Source organism: Myxine glutinosa, chromosome 7 (assembly GCF_964187855.1).
Source record: "Myxine glutinosa chromosome 7, kmMyxGlut1.1, whole genome shotgun sequence".
NCBI lineage: Eukaryota > Metazoa > Chordata > Myxini > Myxiniformes > Myxinidae > Myxine > Myxine glutinosa.
In genome coordinates, this window is record NC_136267.1 from 143,594,105 (window position 1) to 143,611,286 (window position 17,182).

The window sequence follows — 17,182 nt, forward strand, 5'->3', positions numbered from 1 at the left end:
ATCCCAGAAGAGGAAGCAGAAGGAGAAACCTTAAACTTATTTTACAATGGGGGTGTTTGGTTGGTGCCACTCTCTAGATTGTCGCTTCATCTCTGGTTCGAAGTGATGAATCCAGATTTCATCACCTGGGACAAGGCGCAATAAACACGACCCCTTTCTGCATCAAATTGTTCAAGCAACTCGGGTCAGGTGTCCTTTCGTCAAGTCTTGTGTACGGTTGTCAGTCGGCGAGGCATGCACTTCACGCAAACCTTCAAAAACCGCAAACTGTCCACGATACTGTTCACCTTGGCTTTGTTACTACTTTTCTCAGTGTTAATTTAGGTGCATGACAGATAGACTGTGTCAAAGAATATTGATTGTGATACCATTGTGGTAGGGGATTGAACTGACTTTTTCACCAACACTACATTTGACCTTTGCAACCAAATACCTTTGACCTTTACAACTCCATTGTAGACCTGTGACCCAAATAGGTTGAAGATTTGCTGGGGTCAAGGATAAAGTTTTCTGGTAATCCATTATCTCCTATTGGATAGAAGTGACAAACTTGTTTTAAATATCTTGTTTTCATGCTATCCATTTTTAAGGTTCCTGTTGATTTTTTTTTTGTATACAAGACCGAGGCTCGTGTAAGAGCTAACATTAATCACAAAAAGACAAACTGACACATAAAACATAAGATAAAGGGAGCAGGAGACAAGATGGGGAGAGAGGGAAGCACACGAGTACAACATTTGAGAACAGGGACATCGGGAAATCTGTGGGAGGGAGAGGGCTTGGGGGGAGGAGGCACGGGAAGGGGGGGGGGGATCTGGGTGAGATCCAGGAAAGAAGTTGGAATTTCAAAAAAGTGGATCTGGGTGAATTAACGGGGGTAGAAAAGATCAAGGTTTTGGATGGGGGAAGAGAAGCGATGGTGGTGAACAGCTGTTTTAAAGACCTGGAGGGAGGAGTGGGATTGAAGAGAGTGAGGGAGTTTGTTCCAGAGGCGGGAAAAAAGAGGAATGAAAGAGTGAAGGTGAGCAGAGAGTCTTGATTTTGGCAGTTTAACCATAAGAGGGTTGCTGACAGAGCTTGTGCCTCCTGTAGGAATATTTGGGGGACAGAGCCCAGAGAGAGCTGGAGGAGCAAGGCCAGAGAGGAGTAGGTAGAAGACAGAAAGACCACCAACCTGCCTGCGGTGAGTGAGTGAAAGGCCCTCGGAGTTAGCTTCATCGTGGGAGATTCCATCATGAGTGAGCATGATGTGAGCATCATGTGTGAGTGAGCATCATGAGTGCTTCATGAGTGAGCTCATGGAAGAGAGAACTATCAGTCAACACGTCCCCAACATCTCTACACTGCAGGTGATGACATTATTTGTTGCACAAAGCAGGTGCTTCTTTGATAAGAGATTGCTTGCCCCATCAAACCTCCTAGGGGAAAATGGAGAATATATACAACGTTGTTGATTTTAGCATCGTCTTCCTTACCCTATCCTGGGCACCTGTGCTGTGAACGTTTCATGGCAAGGAATTCACTAGGTGGTTTGCCATTGCCTTCCCAACAGTATTTAGGGCAGGAATTCAGAACTCAGCCAGGTTGTCAGTAATAAATCACCGACTCTTCGGTCGAAAGAGACGGTGGTACCTTTAGCATCCACTAGCAGGAAATGCTAATGGATGGGACACCCAGCTTAACGTCCCATATCCCTTTGTGATGCAACTCCCTACCTGCGCTGCGAAGAACCAATCAAAAGTTTATACTTGCGTCAGGAGTCTAACTCGGAATAGAGAGCTCAAAGGCAAGTGGACTACTTCTGTGACATCCTGACGGACAACTTTGAAGATAGGCAATGGAAATAGATGCAATGTCTTTCTCCATTACAAAAGGCTTCAATGAACTTGAAAAAGTATAAAATAAGTGACCTTGTATCGGCGGATAAGTTGTGATGTATTGCTACTGTGAGTACTGAAGGCTCTGAGTGATGTGTATCTGCTACTTCTTTGGAATACCATTATCAGGTTACAAACTCCGCTATGCGGAAAAAGACCCACTTGATATGAGAGATAAGGGATGTTTGGTGGGGGAAGAATACATTTTCTCATGAGATCTGATAACATTGTCATGTTCTTGGAAGGTTTATATCAGTTGCCATGAAAAATAATGGGAAGGATATGGTTTGTACGGGTAGAAACGAAAATTGTTGTGAGGGAATGGTTGTGAAAATAGACACAAACCTGATGGACACTTCCCCAAGAAGCGAACTTCAATCCGCTGCTGCTTCATGCACGAAGCTTCCTTTACCAGGCAGGGGTTTTCGTACGATACCCCGTCCGAGGCACACACCGGGTTCGAATTGTGACCAGCACAGTCGATGTTACACACACACCTGGATAGGGAAGTGGGGTGAGTGTGTCCAAAAAAGAAGTGGTAACCAGTAAAAATTTGTCTACGCAGAGACATTTAGCACCGTTTGCTTTTTTTTTGAGTAAAGTTTTGAAACAAACATGGAGAGTGGGAGAGGTTTTGCAAGGGACATTATGCAACAAACGTTTGCAAATCAAGAGGCCAACCAACAACTTACATTATCGTAAATTATTAGCTTTGAAAGTGAGTGTTTTTTCTTGTATAACCTTGTTTTATTTAATTTTTTATGTTAAAGGCTCCAGGCACAGACTATTTCGCCCTCATCAAGGCCAGGCCGTAAATAAAAGAGAAGAAAAGTGTATGGTCTTTGTTTGCAAGAAAGAGAGATTGAAGCTCGGCCGGTAGCTATAGTTTGAGTGAGACAGAAATTAAGACGAGCAATCCTGACACGGAGAGTGTAAGATGGTTCCAGGCACGCTCCTAAGTCTGCACAGTAGTACTACCCTGAGCGGTTCTCTCTACAACCTAGTACCTAAAAATACTCGTTACCTCCACCACCTAATGTGGATGGAGGTTATGTTTTCACCCCTGTCTGTCATGTAAGTTTGCTTGTTTGTGACCAAGATATTAAAAAAGTTATGGACGGATTTGGCTGAAATTTTATGGACACGTTGGATGCGACAAGGACGAATCAAATCAATTTTGGTGAAAATCAGGATCTGGATGTGAGAATTTATCTTTAATTTTAATTAATTCTTTACCATTGGGCCAAAACGATATACAGTTTAGCATGATATTTCAAAGTTGTGGACGACTTATGACAAAAATTGGTGAATGAGTTGGGTCGGTGACAAGAACAAGATTATTAGATTTTGGTGTGTGACAAGGATGAATGGTCCGAATCCATATCTGTCCTATCGGTGGGATACAAAACATAAACTGTTCAGTCTGGCGGAGGTATGCTTTCTACTGAATGCCGTTCTAATTTGTGTGTTGTATTTCCTTTCCAAAGCTTGGGCTTTACAGATTGCAGTATGCCTTTGGTGTGTGTGTGTTTGTCTTTCGAATCACCCTTCAGCTGCTATGGTGACCCAAATTTGTGCCCCGCCACAGCTATTGCTGTGCAAATTTTAACAAGCATGTGTTGTCGACCACGCAAACACAACGCATGTATCAACACAAGTAGGCAACTGGTTAAGTTGCAAAGGAAATTGGGAAATAGTGATGCAAATTTGACACCGACTTGTTTGTGCGTTACCTAAGTGGTGACCAGTATACTGTGCACTGTCTCCACCCCATGGGCAGATGTCTGCAGTGTCAATGATTGTGCTTTATAAGCCCCTGCCAAATCAGCACCGAGGTTAGAGGGGATGACCGACCCAAGTGTGAACACGGTGCTGCCCACTGGGTTTCTTAAAGATGCTGCGACAACTATACTCTCACCTACCCCATTAGTCTGACAGGGCTTCGTGCCTGAGACTTTATTTACTAATCACACTTTAGCATTTGTGGGGTGAATTGGCAGCGGGAGTGGTTCCAGCATGCTGAAGAAGCCACGTAGGCACAAGCATGTTCAGGTGTAGGTCGCTCCTCCCCTTTAACCTTGGTGCTGAGATTGTGTGATGCTTTTAAATCCCAATCATTGACTCTGCAGATATCCATCCTTGGACAGAGGCAGTGCGTGACGTGCTATTCATCCATTGGGTGACAGAGGCAGTGCGTCAAATGTTCATATGTTGTTTGTTTCATATGCAACCTGTGGCTGCTGGTTGCATCATCTTCTGGAAGTGCGGCTGTGCCGCTGATGCAATGCCACTGTTGTCAGTAAGCTGGCACCCATTTTGCCAACCTCAGAAGGATGACAGGCTGAGTCAACCGACCTGGTGTTATTTAAATGGCACCACTGCGGCTCAAACGCAAGACCCTAAGATCTCAAGCGAGCCACCTTAACCATTAAGACAACACCAGGCTTAAATATTCATATATTTCCGGGTTCGGTTCGGCACTTCCGGGTTCGGTTGCGAGAGGACGCTGGCGTTGCATATTCGCCGCTTCTCCGACTGGATGGATGTACAGGGTCTGCTTCTACTTTTCTGACCTGACATCTCACACCTGTCCTGCCTTTTCACACCCGCACGTGCCGCGTGTTCTCCGGCTGGATAACGGAATCTGCTTTTGATGGTACGGAATACGGAATCGAAAGGCCCGCTCCCGTTGTTTGTGGCCGTGGCCTTGTTTGCCGGTGGCCTTGTGGTCTTGGTGGCCTTGTGGCCTTGTTTGCCGCTGTGGTCTTGATTAGCGGCTGCAGTCGTTTGCCGCTGCGTTTGCCGCTGCGTTTGCCGCTTTGCCTCCTCGACCTTGGCCTCGTACTCGTCCCTTCGCTCCTGCCTGGCATGGCTCTGAAGTACTCCGCCGCAAGGCTTCTTCTGCTCAATACCCGCTCCACCCCATCATGCATCTCTGCCATCAAATCAAATGGACTCCTCCGACGACCCAGGTACATTCACCGTGGCTCCGGTCGCAAGTTTGTTTATTTGCAATCAGGTCACTCCATCCCCGTCCTCTGGTCGGCTCAGCGCACTCTCACTCTTCGTCCCAGCGCACCTGGTCACAGCAACCCACACGATCGCACCTCTTGCCTACGAACCCTGGCTAAATCACCTGAATTCATCCCTGCTGTTCAAAACAACATCAAGCTCACCCTGTTCAACACCCGGTCCCTCAACAATAAATGCCTCATCCTGAACGAATACATCCTGGATAACAAACTGGACTTTCTCTGTCTCACCGAAACCTGGCAACAACCTCTGGACTACTACACACTCAACCTCACCACACCCAATGGATATTCCTACGTCAATAAACCACGCTCGGAGGGCCGAGGTGGTGGAATTGCCGTTATCCACCGTCAAGACATCAAGACCAACCTCATCTCCATCTCATCTGCTCCATCATTTGAACACCTGGCTTTAAAACTCTCTGGTCACACGCAGTCAGTCATGGCTGTCGTCTACCGCCCTCCCAAACCACACCCATCATTCCTGTCTGACTTCTCCTACTTTCTGACCCAGCTATGTTCCCTCTCCCCCTCAATCCTCCTCCTTGGTGATTTCAATATCCACATGGACTCCACTGACTCCACAATAACCACTGACTTCACTGATTTACTCACCTGCTTTAACCTCACTCAACATGTCGACTTTCCTACCCATATCCGTGGTCACATTTTGGACCTTGTCTGCTCCACTGGATTAAATTTGCACCATCTCTATGGCTCCGACCTCACCCTCTCTGACCACTTAGCCATCACTCTGACCATCAACATCCCCGCCCCAACACCAAGGCATTATCGCACAATCAACTTCCGTAAGCTAAACGCTCTTTCACCTACCTCATTCTCATCCACCCTCTCTGAAAAAATGTCCACTTCTCCCTTCATTGACCTCCACACCCCTTCCGACCTCACTGACTACTACAACCACACTCTCTCCTCCTGCCTTGACCAGCTTGCGCCTGTAAAAACCAAAACAGTTTCTTTCACCCATTCTGCTCCCTGGTTTACCCCTGAACTTCACCTGATGAAAACTCGTGCTCGCCAACTTGAAAGACTCCGCAATAAAACGGGTCTCACAGTTCACTCCCAAGCCTACAAGGACCACATACAACACTACAAAGATGCCCTCTCCCGCGCCCGCTCTGCCTACTACTCTCAAATTATCCACTCTGGCTCCGGAAACCCAAAAGCACTCTTCTCGACAATAAACAAACTCCTCCGCCCCCTGAACACCACCACCCAGTCATTCACAGTAGACAACTGCATCTCCTTCCTCTCTTTCTTCCAACGCAAAATTGACAACATCTACAACAGCTTGACCACCGCCGCACCCGCTCCCCCTCCAACCACCTGCCCCCCCTTGTCCTGCCATCCCCTGTCTCGGTTCTCCCCAATCTCTCCTACTGACCTCTCTGAACTCCTCATAGGAATGAAAACTGCCACCTGCACTCTTGACCCCATCCCCTCCAGCTTTGTCAAAGCCTCCCTCCCTGCTCTCTCTCCACTTATCATTGCAACAATAAACTCCTCCCTGTCTACAGGCATCGTCCCACCTTCCCTCAAAATTGCTGCTGTTACCCCCATTCTAAAAAAACCTGGTCTAAACCCTGACACCCTAAACAACTTCAGACCCATCTCCAACCTACCCTTTCTGTCAAAAGTTTTGGAACGCGCTGTAGCCACTCAACTCAAACATCATCTCTCTGCCAATAACTTGTATGAAACATTCCAATCCGGATTCCGCTCCAACCACAGTACTGAAACTGCTCTCCTCAAAATCACCAACGACCTTCTCCTCTCCTCTGACGCTGGCAACCTCAACATTCTCGTCCTCCTCGACCTCAGCGCTGCCTTTGACACCATTGATCACACTATCCTCCTCACCCGACTTGAATCCACCTTTAACGTCACCGGCACTGCCCTCTCTTGGATTAAATCATACCTCTCTGACAGATGCCAGTTCATCTCCATCAATAACTGCAAATCCCCCACTGCTCCCCTCCCCCAAGGTGTCCCCCAAGGTTCAGTTCTTGGCCCCCTCCTCTTCATCCTTTACCTGTCCCCGCTCGGTCACTTAATCCGCCGTCATGGTCTCCAATTCCACTGCTTCGCCGATGACATCCAGCTTTTCATCTCCACCAAGTCCGTCTCCACCGACACCCACTCTATCCTGACAAACTGCATCACTGAAATAAAATCCTGGCTTCAAATCAACTTCCTCAAGCTTAACTGTGATAAATCTGAAATAATCATCATTGGCCCAAAAACGCTCACAAAATCCACCCATAACTTTGCCCTCAACATCGACGGTATCCCAGTATCCACCTCCCCTCACATCCGGAATCTTGGCGTCATCTTTGACCAAACCCTTTCCTTCGACAAATACACTAAACAGATCACAAAGTCAGCCTTCTTTCACCTGAAAAACATTGCCCGTCTCCGCTCATCCCTCTCCTCCACGGCTGCAGAAACCCTCATCCACGCCTTCATCACCTCCCGTCTGGACTACTGCAATAGCCTCCTCTATGGTTCACCCTCAAAAATCACCAATAAACTCCAATACATTCAGAACTCCGCTGCCCGTCTACTCACTCATTCCCGGACCCGTGACCACATCACCCCCGTCCTTTACAAGCTTCACTGGCTCCCCATCCCCCAGAGAATCCAGTACAAAATCCTCCTCCTGACATACAAAGCCCTCCATAACCTGGCCCCATCCTACCTGGCTGACCTCCTCTCCAGACACACTCCCACCCGCAACCTCCGCTCTGCTGGTACCAACCTCCTGACCCCCTCCATCCGGACCAAATTCAGATCCTGGGGGGACAGGGCCTTCTCCATCGCTGCTCCCACCCTCTGGAACTCACTACCTCACACCATCAGAGACTCCTCCTCACTCACCACATTCAAAACATCACTAAAGACCCACCTGTTCAACGCTGCATTCAACATTCAACCCACAGCATTTAACCCACAGCATTCAACCCACAAGTCAACCCCTGACTATCTCTTCTCCTTCTCCCTCCTTTTGCTTTAAATATTTCCCTATTGATTCTTGTCTTGTCTTTTTGATTCTTGTCTTATATATATATGCCGTATATCGCTGCTGTTTGTTTTCTTGATTCTTGTCTTTTTGCAATTGTTGTTTTCATGTATTGTTATGCATTATGTTTTCCACTCTGTCAAAGCGCCTTTGGGCTTCTGGAAAAGCGCTATACAAAATAAATGAATTATTATTATTATTATTATATATATATATTTAACAAACAGGAATAAATTCCTACGTGGGGCTAGTGTGAAAGAATTCTGACTCAACCTGGGACTCAAACCAGGGATATCCTAAGAAATTTCTCACACTAACACCACAAGCTTTATAATGGCCGATGACGTGCCTGCTAGGCAGACCCCAAATGTGGGCATGTGTCTGTGTATATGTATGTGTAAGTGTATGTGTATGTGCATTAGAGATTACAGAAGTTTAGAGTTTGTTGGTAAAGTTTATTTTACCCAACATCCTCAGCATCTTCATCGCATTCCGATCCGTACAAGCAAATGCCACACTTGGTCGATTTCCTGTACGGTTCTGAGCCAGAAATGTCATAATCTAGGCAACAATCAGAAAAAGAAAAAAAAACACAAGTCAACCCAATTTGTAAAACTGAGACTACTTTAGGCTTTAAAATATATAAAAAATGGAACTTGGAGGGTCAGTGTTCCAGATTCACCAAGTACAAACAAATTTAAGTCTCCATGGTATTAAATATTGGTTTTGTAAATGAAACATGGAACTCAGTGTGAAAGGAACGCCAAGACAAAAACGAAGTCAAACTTTCAATTATATTTTTTGTTGCAACAAATTGTGTTTTCTGAAACATTTTTGCACAGAAACTCTTACCTCTATCGCCGGATGCTGAACCCACGTCTGTGAAAAGAAGAATAAGGGAACAAAGAAGAAAAGAACATACATTGTTGGTGAGATGAAAGAAGTCGCTCATTGGAAAAAATAAACCAGATCAAACTAATGAGTTATTTACCGGTAATGAAAAATAAACACCAACAGTAGATATTCTAATACACAAAACAGTTAAATATTCCAACAAAATCATTTCTCTTCTTGGTCCTTAAGACTTGACTTGAGTTCTTAGTTCGGCAAATTTGAGTGGATCTTGATGATCTTGATGAAAAGCCAGCCTGGTCGCAGCGAATGTTTTTTCTATCCGCCTGCCTACCATTTGCCAGCTTCGTTACAAATCAGACCAACTGTGCCAATTTAAGATGACATTTAGGTGGAATTTGAAGGAAATGCTGCTTCATATGTATAATGGGACATGCCTGAGAAGTGAGATCTCTTGAACACTTTAAACTTCTACTGGACAACAAGACAATAATAATTGTTAGAAACATTTTCATCTGGGGCTTTGGATAAATTTCCCTTCTCATGACTCACCCTATTTTGTGGTTTAACTTTTGGGTTAGGGAATTGGTGGAATTACATCTTCGTTCGGGAGGGTTTCATTGAAGAGTCGGCCCCATGATGTCAATTTCTGGATGACAACTACATTCTCAACAGTCCCACGAGGCTCTACTTTGTGAGGCTCTGTCCACCAACTACTTCTTTAATGGCCCAAAATTATTCAGACCTTCCTGTGGGTCGGCCGTGGAACGTGGTTTGGCCCAAGTCTTTCACGAACCGGTTGGCTAGGCCTGACATTCAACTGAAGGTGACAGGAATTTTGAATTTAGCCAGGTGTTGGAAATCACTCCTACCCTTCATCAAGTACACTGTGGGATATTTAACGTCCACCAAGTAATGCTGAGAGACGGGTCACCTAGTTTAACATCCATCTTAGGGACGGCACACACTGATGCCTCTCCCTGTATGCGTTCAGAGGAAAATGCGCAATCCTCAGGACTGACTACTATACTGCCACATTTATTTGTGAGCCTTTGTACAGGAGGTTTAACGTATTGTACAGAATTTCAGAGAAGCTCTTCGGTAGAAGTATTCCAAAATTTAGGTTATGTGTGCACAGGTCAAAGACTGGTGCCGCTTCTATAAATACTCCCTACCCACTCTGTATAAAACCATGCAGATTGCTAAGAATTCATCAAATCGTACACAAACTTAATTCTGAGATACTCGGTAAACCTTAATTGGCAGGTAATAAAAACATCCTTCGAAAACTGACATTTGCGGCCAATTAAGAGGATTCGCGGCAGGAAGAATCTGGAATGAAGAAAGTTTTAACAAAGTTTAATGAAGGAAGAAGTGCAAAAGTTTTTTTTTTTTTTTTTTTTGTAGAATAACTTGCATAAGGATGTGTAACACACATGTGTGATTTAAAATCACTGAGCACATCACAAGGAAATGAAACCTGCAATTCATCAAACTCTTTGCCAAAAGAAAACAAATCATGGGATAATAGAGTTGCTTAGACTTTCTGGAATCAGGGGTGTATTTTTTGAGATTCATTTTTCAAACAGCAATCCAAATATCGTGTTGAAGCAGATGTATTGCACACAAATCACAAAGATAATTTGTACATAAATCACAAGCAGGGAAACTACATTATGAGACATGAGTGCACCTTTAAATGAACCATATTCTTCACCCTGACCGATACTGTGGATGCCTGTACATCGTGGGTGATGAATTACAAATCTCAATCAATGGCTTTTTCCTGTAATTGTTGAAGCTCATGGGATTGTTTGTACATTATGAGACCGATGTAAGTGAATGGACTGAATACCTTTCATCATGCATTTTGTAGCAGAGTCCATTCAGTCATGTCTCCTAATGTATAAGCAATCCCACATTGCAAAGATCCCATGAGGCTCAGAAACGATTTTATAGCATTTCATAAATCAAGGATGTAAATCATACAAGAATGTAAAGTGTAAATTTGGACAAGGACCAGATAAAAAAAACTGTCAATCTTTAAAATAGTGCCCGTCTCACTTTTCAGCTTTTAAAAACAATTTTATTTTGTCTGACAAGCTCCAAACTTCAATAATTTAAGTTATTCACACATACGCCCAGCTTTCCTTACCTTCGCTCAGAGAGAATATTGTCACCGTCTGTTTGTTACTTGTAAAAATCGAAAGATTTTTCAAGTATATTTGTTGGCTTTGTGCGTTATTGTCTGTCTGTCTATTTGATACTTGGCAAAATATATATTTTTTTTTGCAAGTATGTTGATCAATCCGGTTTGTGTGTTTGTTTGTGTGTTTGTTACTTGGCATTTTTTTTTTTTTTTTTTGCAAGTATGTTGATCACCAGTTTGTGTGTGTGTGTGTGTGTGTGTGTGTGTGTGTGTGTGTGTGTGTGTGTGTGTTTGTGTGTTTGTTTGTTTTTGTCTGTCCGCTCACTTATACTTGCCTACAGGTCACAATTTGAAACCGATCTTCACGAAACTTCACCAAATGATAGAGTTCGTGGTCTGACAAAATCCTATATATTTTTAAGATCAAAAGGTCAACATAGGCCAAAGATTAACCACTTTTTTCACATTTCTAAAATCCTCAATTTTAATCCGATTGACTTGAAATTTGAATAGGATTTACATATCAGCGAAATTAATTCAACCACCAACTATTTTTGAGATCAGCTTAGGCCAAAAGGTCAACATAGGCCAAAGGTCAACCACTTTCTTGAATTCCTAAAATCCTTAATTTTAATCCGATTGACTTGAAATTTGAAGGTAATTTGCATATCAGATAACAGAATTCAACCACCAATTATTTGTGAGATCAAATGGATGCTCTACTGAGGGCCATTCTGCTTTGTTCTCTTTTGCCAAGTGTTGCTCTGAGTGTTTTTTCATTTGTATGTCAATTGCCTACCGTTCACAATTCACAATTTCACAATTTGATCAGTTCACATACACTGGTCGGTCGTAAAGAAGAAACCTATTGATTTTGAGGTCAAAAGGTAAACATAGGCTAAAGGTCAACAACTTTGTCAAATTTCTAAAATCCACAATTTTCATCCGATTGATTTGAAATTTGAAATGATTTACATATCAGGTCACGGAATTCAACCACCAATTATTTTTTAGGTCAACTTCGGGCAAAAGGTCAACATAGGCTAGAGGTCAACTTCGGCCAAAAGGTCAACAAAGGCCAAAGGTCAACAACTTACGTGAAGTTTCTAAAATCCTCAATTTTTATTTTGATTGACCAGAGATTTGAAAAGGATTAACATATCAGGTCATGGAATTCAACCACCAACTATTTTTGAGATCAGCTTAGGCCAAAAGGTCAACATAGGCCAAAGGTCAACCACTTTCTTGAATTCCTAAAATCCTTAATTTTAATCCGATTGACTTGAAATTTGAAGGTAATTTGCATATCAGATAACAGAATTCAACCACCAATTATTTGTGAGATCAAATGGATGCTCTACTGAGGGCCATTCTGCTTTGTTCTCTTTTGCCAAGTGTTGCTCTGAGTGTTTTTTCATTTGTATGTCAATTGCCTACCGTTCACAATTCACAATTTCACAATTTGATCAGTTCACATAAACTGGTCGGTCGTAAAGAAGAAACCTATTGATTTTGAGGTCAAAAGGTAAACATAGGCTAAAGGTCAACAACTTTGTCAAATTTCTAAAATCCACAATTTTCATCCGATTGATTTGAAATTTGAAATGATTTACATATCAGGTCACGGAATTCAACCACCAATTATTTTTTAGGTCAACTTCGGGCAAAAGGTCAACATAGGCTAGAGGTCAACTTCGGCCAAAAGGTCAACAAAGGCCAAAGGTCAACAACTTACGTGAAGTTTCTAAAATCCTCAATTTTTATTTTGATTGACCAGAGATTTGAAAAGGATTAACATATCAGGTCATGGAATTCAACCACCTATTATTTTTGAGGTCAACTTTGGCCAAAAGGTCAACATAGGCCAAAGGTCACAACTTATTTTAGGGATTTCACAAGTATCGTGCTGTACACAGCATATTTCTTGTTTGTTTTTTTTGTCTGTGAACTGGATATATCTGAAAAAGCTGTGGACAGATTCGGACGAAATATGGTGAACAGGTTTGGTGTGTGACAAGGACGAAATGGTTAGATTTTGGTGATCCATATCTGAGATTTTAAAAAGTGATTCTTCACCGGTGAGTGATCGGGCTAAGTACGATATATAGCACGATATCTCAAAACGTTGTGTACGGATTATGACAAAAATGTGTGGATGAGTTGCTCAGATGGCAAGAACAAGCCGATTCGATTTTAATTCAGGTCCGAATCCAGATCCAGCCTATCAGTGGATACAAAACATAAACTGTTCAGCCTGGCAGAGGTTTGTGCTCTTCCGAGTGTCGTTCTAGTTAATGAATGGAATAGTCTCCCTTGAAAAGTAGTGCCAGCGGAATCATGAGACTGGTCCAAACTGGAATTAGACAGGTACCTTGAAGCATTGGAGAATGGGGACAGAGGGGTACATGGACATTAACATGAATGTCGGGTAGTTTGGGTATGAATCGCTGATTGTATCCCTATGTAGTGATTGTGATGTCTGCGAGATGGTCTCGTCAAAAGGCGAATGTGCTGTCCGTGTTTGTTCGCCGCCACACTCCAATCCTCTTTATCCCCATATAAATACCATGTGAACTTCCCTATGTCTGACCCACTGTTCTCATCTACATCTCCTCCCCAACGCCCTCCTCCCCAGTGAAATTGGGTTCATGCTCGTCTGGATTAGTATTGCAGATGAGAATAAACTGATAAATTAAATTAATGGGTGTGTGGATGAAACACAGGCATGATGGGCCAAATGCCCTCCTCTTGTGTCTCAGTTACTTGTAGCCTCAGCAGTGAGCTCATGTTTAAAAGAAAAGCAATAATCAAACGAGCAAAAAAAAAGAAAGAAAAAAACCCCACCTGTGTATGATGGAACAGGCCTGGAAATGTCAATGCAGTTTAACTTTGTTTTGGAACTCCAGGGATGATTACCTGCAATTTTTAAATATTTGCCTTTATATAATTCGAGGTTGAATTGGCTGTTTTGCATACAGAACACACATTAAGACTTGCATAAGATTTGTAAACAATATCTCATGCAAGTCCTAATACACGTTTTGTATGCAATCAGCCAGGTCTGGAAATAGGGCTTGAATTATTGAGGTGGCTCCTCAAAAGAATTCCTTTCAAGTTAAAGCACTCACTTTTATATTTGCTTCCTCCCAAACTGTACAAAAGCCTGCACTTCCTTCACTAGAGGAAAACTTTGCTTGCGTTCAATTAAGTTAAAGGATCACAGGTTGGAGTTTGTCACACAAAACTACAATGCAGGTGTGATCAAAGTGAAGCAAAAGTCTATTTTTAAAAATGGTCAGTTTTTAGGTCTGATCCTTAGATTTTTCACTTTACATGGTTTTTTTGGTTTCCTTTTTGTATAATATAAGTCGAGGCTCATGTAAGAGCTAACACATATAAGTATATGAGTAGATGAGCATCGTTACATGATTTATGAGGGAATGGCATTCAATAGTTGAAACCATTTCGTTTAAAAAATATTTCTTCCCCTCATATAATTGCTTATACCATTCATTAGGAAACGGTGGACATTTTTTTACCTCCGCCACTAAAGGTGGATTGAGGTTATCTTTTTAGCCCTGTCTGTTTGTCTGTTTGTTTTTATTACTTGCCGGAAAAGATTCCGTCAAGTATGTTGATCGGTTGGTTTGTCTGTCTGTTTGTCTGTGCGCAGCACTACGTCTACACCGTTGCACATAGAATCGCCAAACTTTACACACATATTTGTCTTGCCCTGGAATAGACTGTGTCCAATTTTTAACTCTCTCGGCCCAAGGCCTCCATTATGACGTCATAATTTGAAAATTCGACAAGTACAAAACTTCATCCAATCAAGATGCAATTTCTTGAGCGACATGATGGCATAAACTGGTGGAGAAAATAAATAAATGATGACGTCATCGGTCACGTGGTTCGGCCGCCATCTTGGAAAAACCGAAAAACTTTGCACCTCTATATCTCCGAAAGTGCTGAATAGAAAAAATTGAGACATGGCTCATTGTAAAGAACTCTTCATGTGGAATAAAATATGTTAATGATGATGTCATAGGTGCCTCCATTATGACGTCATAATTCGACAAGTACAAAACTTCATCCGATCAAGATGAAATTTCTTGAGCGCCATGACGGCATAAACTGGTGGAAAAAATATATAATGATAACGTCATAGGTCACGTGGTTCGGCCGCCATCTTGGAAAAACCGAAAAACTTTGCACCTCTATATCTCCGAAAGTGCTGAATATAAAAAATTGAGACATGGCTCATTGTAAAGAACTCTCCATGGGGAATAAAATATGTTAATGATGATGTCATAATTCGACAAGTACAAAACTTCATCCGATCAAGATGCAATTTCTTGAGCGCCATGTCGGCATAAACTGGTGGAAAAAAATAATAATGATGACGTCATCGGTCACGTGGTTCGGTCGCCATCTTGGAAAAACGGGAAATTTTTGCACCTCTATATCTCCGAAAGTGCTGAATATAAAAAATTGAGACATGGCTCATTGTAAAGAACTCTCCATGGGGAATAAAATATGTTAATGATGATGTCATAGGTGCCTCCATTATGACATCATAATTCGACAAGTACAAAACTTCATCCGATCAAGATGAAATTTCTTGAGCAGCATCAAGGAATAAATTAGTTTAGAAAACAAATAATGATGACGTCATCTGTCCCGTGGTTCGGCCGCCATATTTGTCCAAAATTGTTGATAAAAAAGTACATTCCGGCAAGTCCTCGGTCTCTGACCGATTTTTCATTTGTTTGTCTGTCTGTGAACAAGATATCTCAAAACGTTATGGACGGATTTGGACGAAACTTGGTGGAGAGGTTGGGTGTGTGACAAGGACGAATCGATTCGATTTTGGTGATCTGAATATGGATTCGGATATGATAATTATTTAATTTTTAAGTGATTCTTCACCATTGAGTGGTCAGGCAAAAAGCGATATAAAAAAAAAGAAGTTATGAACGAGTTATGAATAAAGTTGGTGGAGGAGTTGGTTTGGTGACGAGAACAAGCAGATTAGCGGATTAGGTCCGAATCCAGATCCGGCCTATCAGTGGGATACAAAACATAAACTGTTCAGCCTGGCGGAGATATGCGCTCTACCGAGTGCCGTTCTAGTTTAAATCATGGAATGACAATATTATTTGGCTCACATTTATATATAGCATAGGATTCGATAGCACAGCTACTTGGAAACAGTCACTGGAACCAATCACAGAGGTCATTTTCACAGGATAATGCTAAATGCAAGATATAGTCACCATCACCATCACCATCACCATCACGCCATGCCCTATGCAGAGCGTTGGTGCTGTCGAATCAGTTGCTGGGCTACAATCCTGGTCGGGTCGCCACTCCTGCTCAGGAAATCAGGGAAGGAATTTGGCCAGAGTGCCGGTGATAGCTAATGTCCACCAACTAATGCCAGGTCATGGATCACCCAGTTTAACATCCATCCATGGACGGCCCACACATTGATGAATCACCCTGTCTGTGAAACAGGATGACGGTTTATAGCTGGGTCTGGATTCGAACCCAGGCTAGATAGCTTTATATAGAGGCGAGTTTGAAGATATAGTCAGTGAAGGTAAACAATAAGATATTTGGCCTATTTACAGTATATGTAAGTTTGCTTGAAGGACCATGCAAGACCAATCAACTTCAAACACTCAACTTTCAGACTCCGCAACTCTCATATTCTGCCTTCCAGTTCATTCATATCTTCCTTCCAAGGCAGTTCATAGGAAATTGAATGTCGGCAACAGGATAAATAGGACACAAGGATAATCAACCATCTCCTCTCATGTTTTTTATATATACTAGGGCATGCCCGTACTATATATAAGCTAGGACGTGCCCGTACGTGGGTGCCCGTTCCTTGCCAAAAAAAAAAAAAAAAAAAATTTGTGTAGGGGTGTGTGTGTGTAAACATCCTAGGGCGTGCCCGTACGTGGGTGCAAAAAATCATGCGTGCAAACAACAACAACAAAAAAAAACTTTGAAACCACGTGGCAGTAACGACCACAGAACCCCCCCTCTATTTACATGAATGGTTTGGTCCATTCGCAACGACCACAGAACCCCCCCCCCCCCTCTATTTACATGCAATGGTTTGGTCCATTCGCAACGCCAAAGCGAACGGCGAACGGCTAAATCGCCATAGCTCGGTAAGTACTTGTCCGATTAATTTCAAACCTTGAAAAGGCACATCCTCGGG

The 17,182-nt window shown here is 42.8% G+C and overlaps 1 protein-coding gene across 3 annotated transcripts in view; it reads right to left on the bottom strand.

The window, feature by feature from the left end:
- LOC137431716 (tomoregulin-1-like) overlaps nt 1-17,182 on the bottom strand; it is a 147,158-nt gene that overhangs the window by 60,734 nt on the left and 69,242 nt on the right. For all 3 annotated transcript variants that reach the window (XM_068123346.2, XM_078782381.1, XM_078782380.1), the window contains exons 4-6: nt 8,802-8,828; nt 8,414-8,510; nt 2,223-2,374 (exon numbers count right to left, since the gene is read on the bottom strand). In XM_068123346.2, coding sequence (XP_067979447.1) covers nt 2,223-2,374; nt 8,414-8,510; nt 8,802-8,828 — 276 coding nt within the window. The remainder of the gene's footprint in view (nt 1-2,222; nt 2,375-8,413; nt 8,511-8,801; nt 8,829-17,182) is intronic.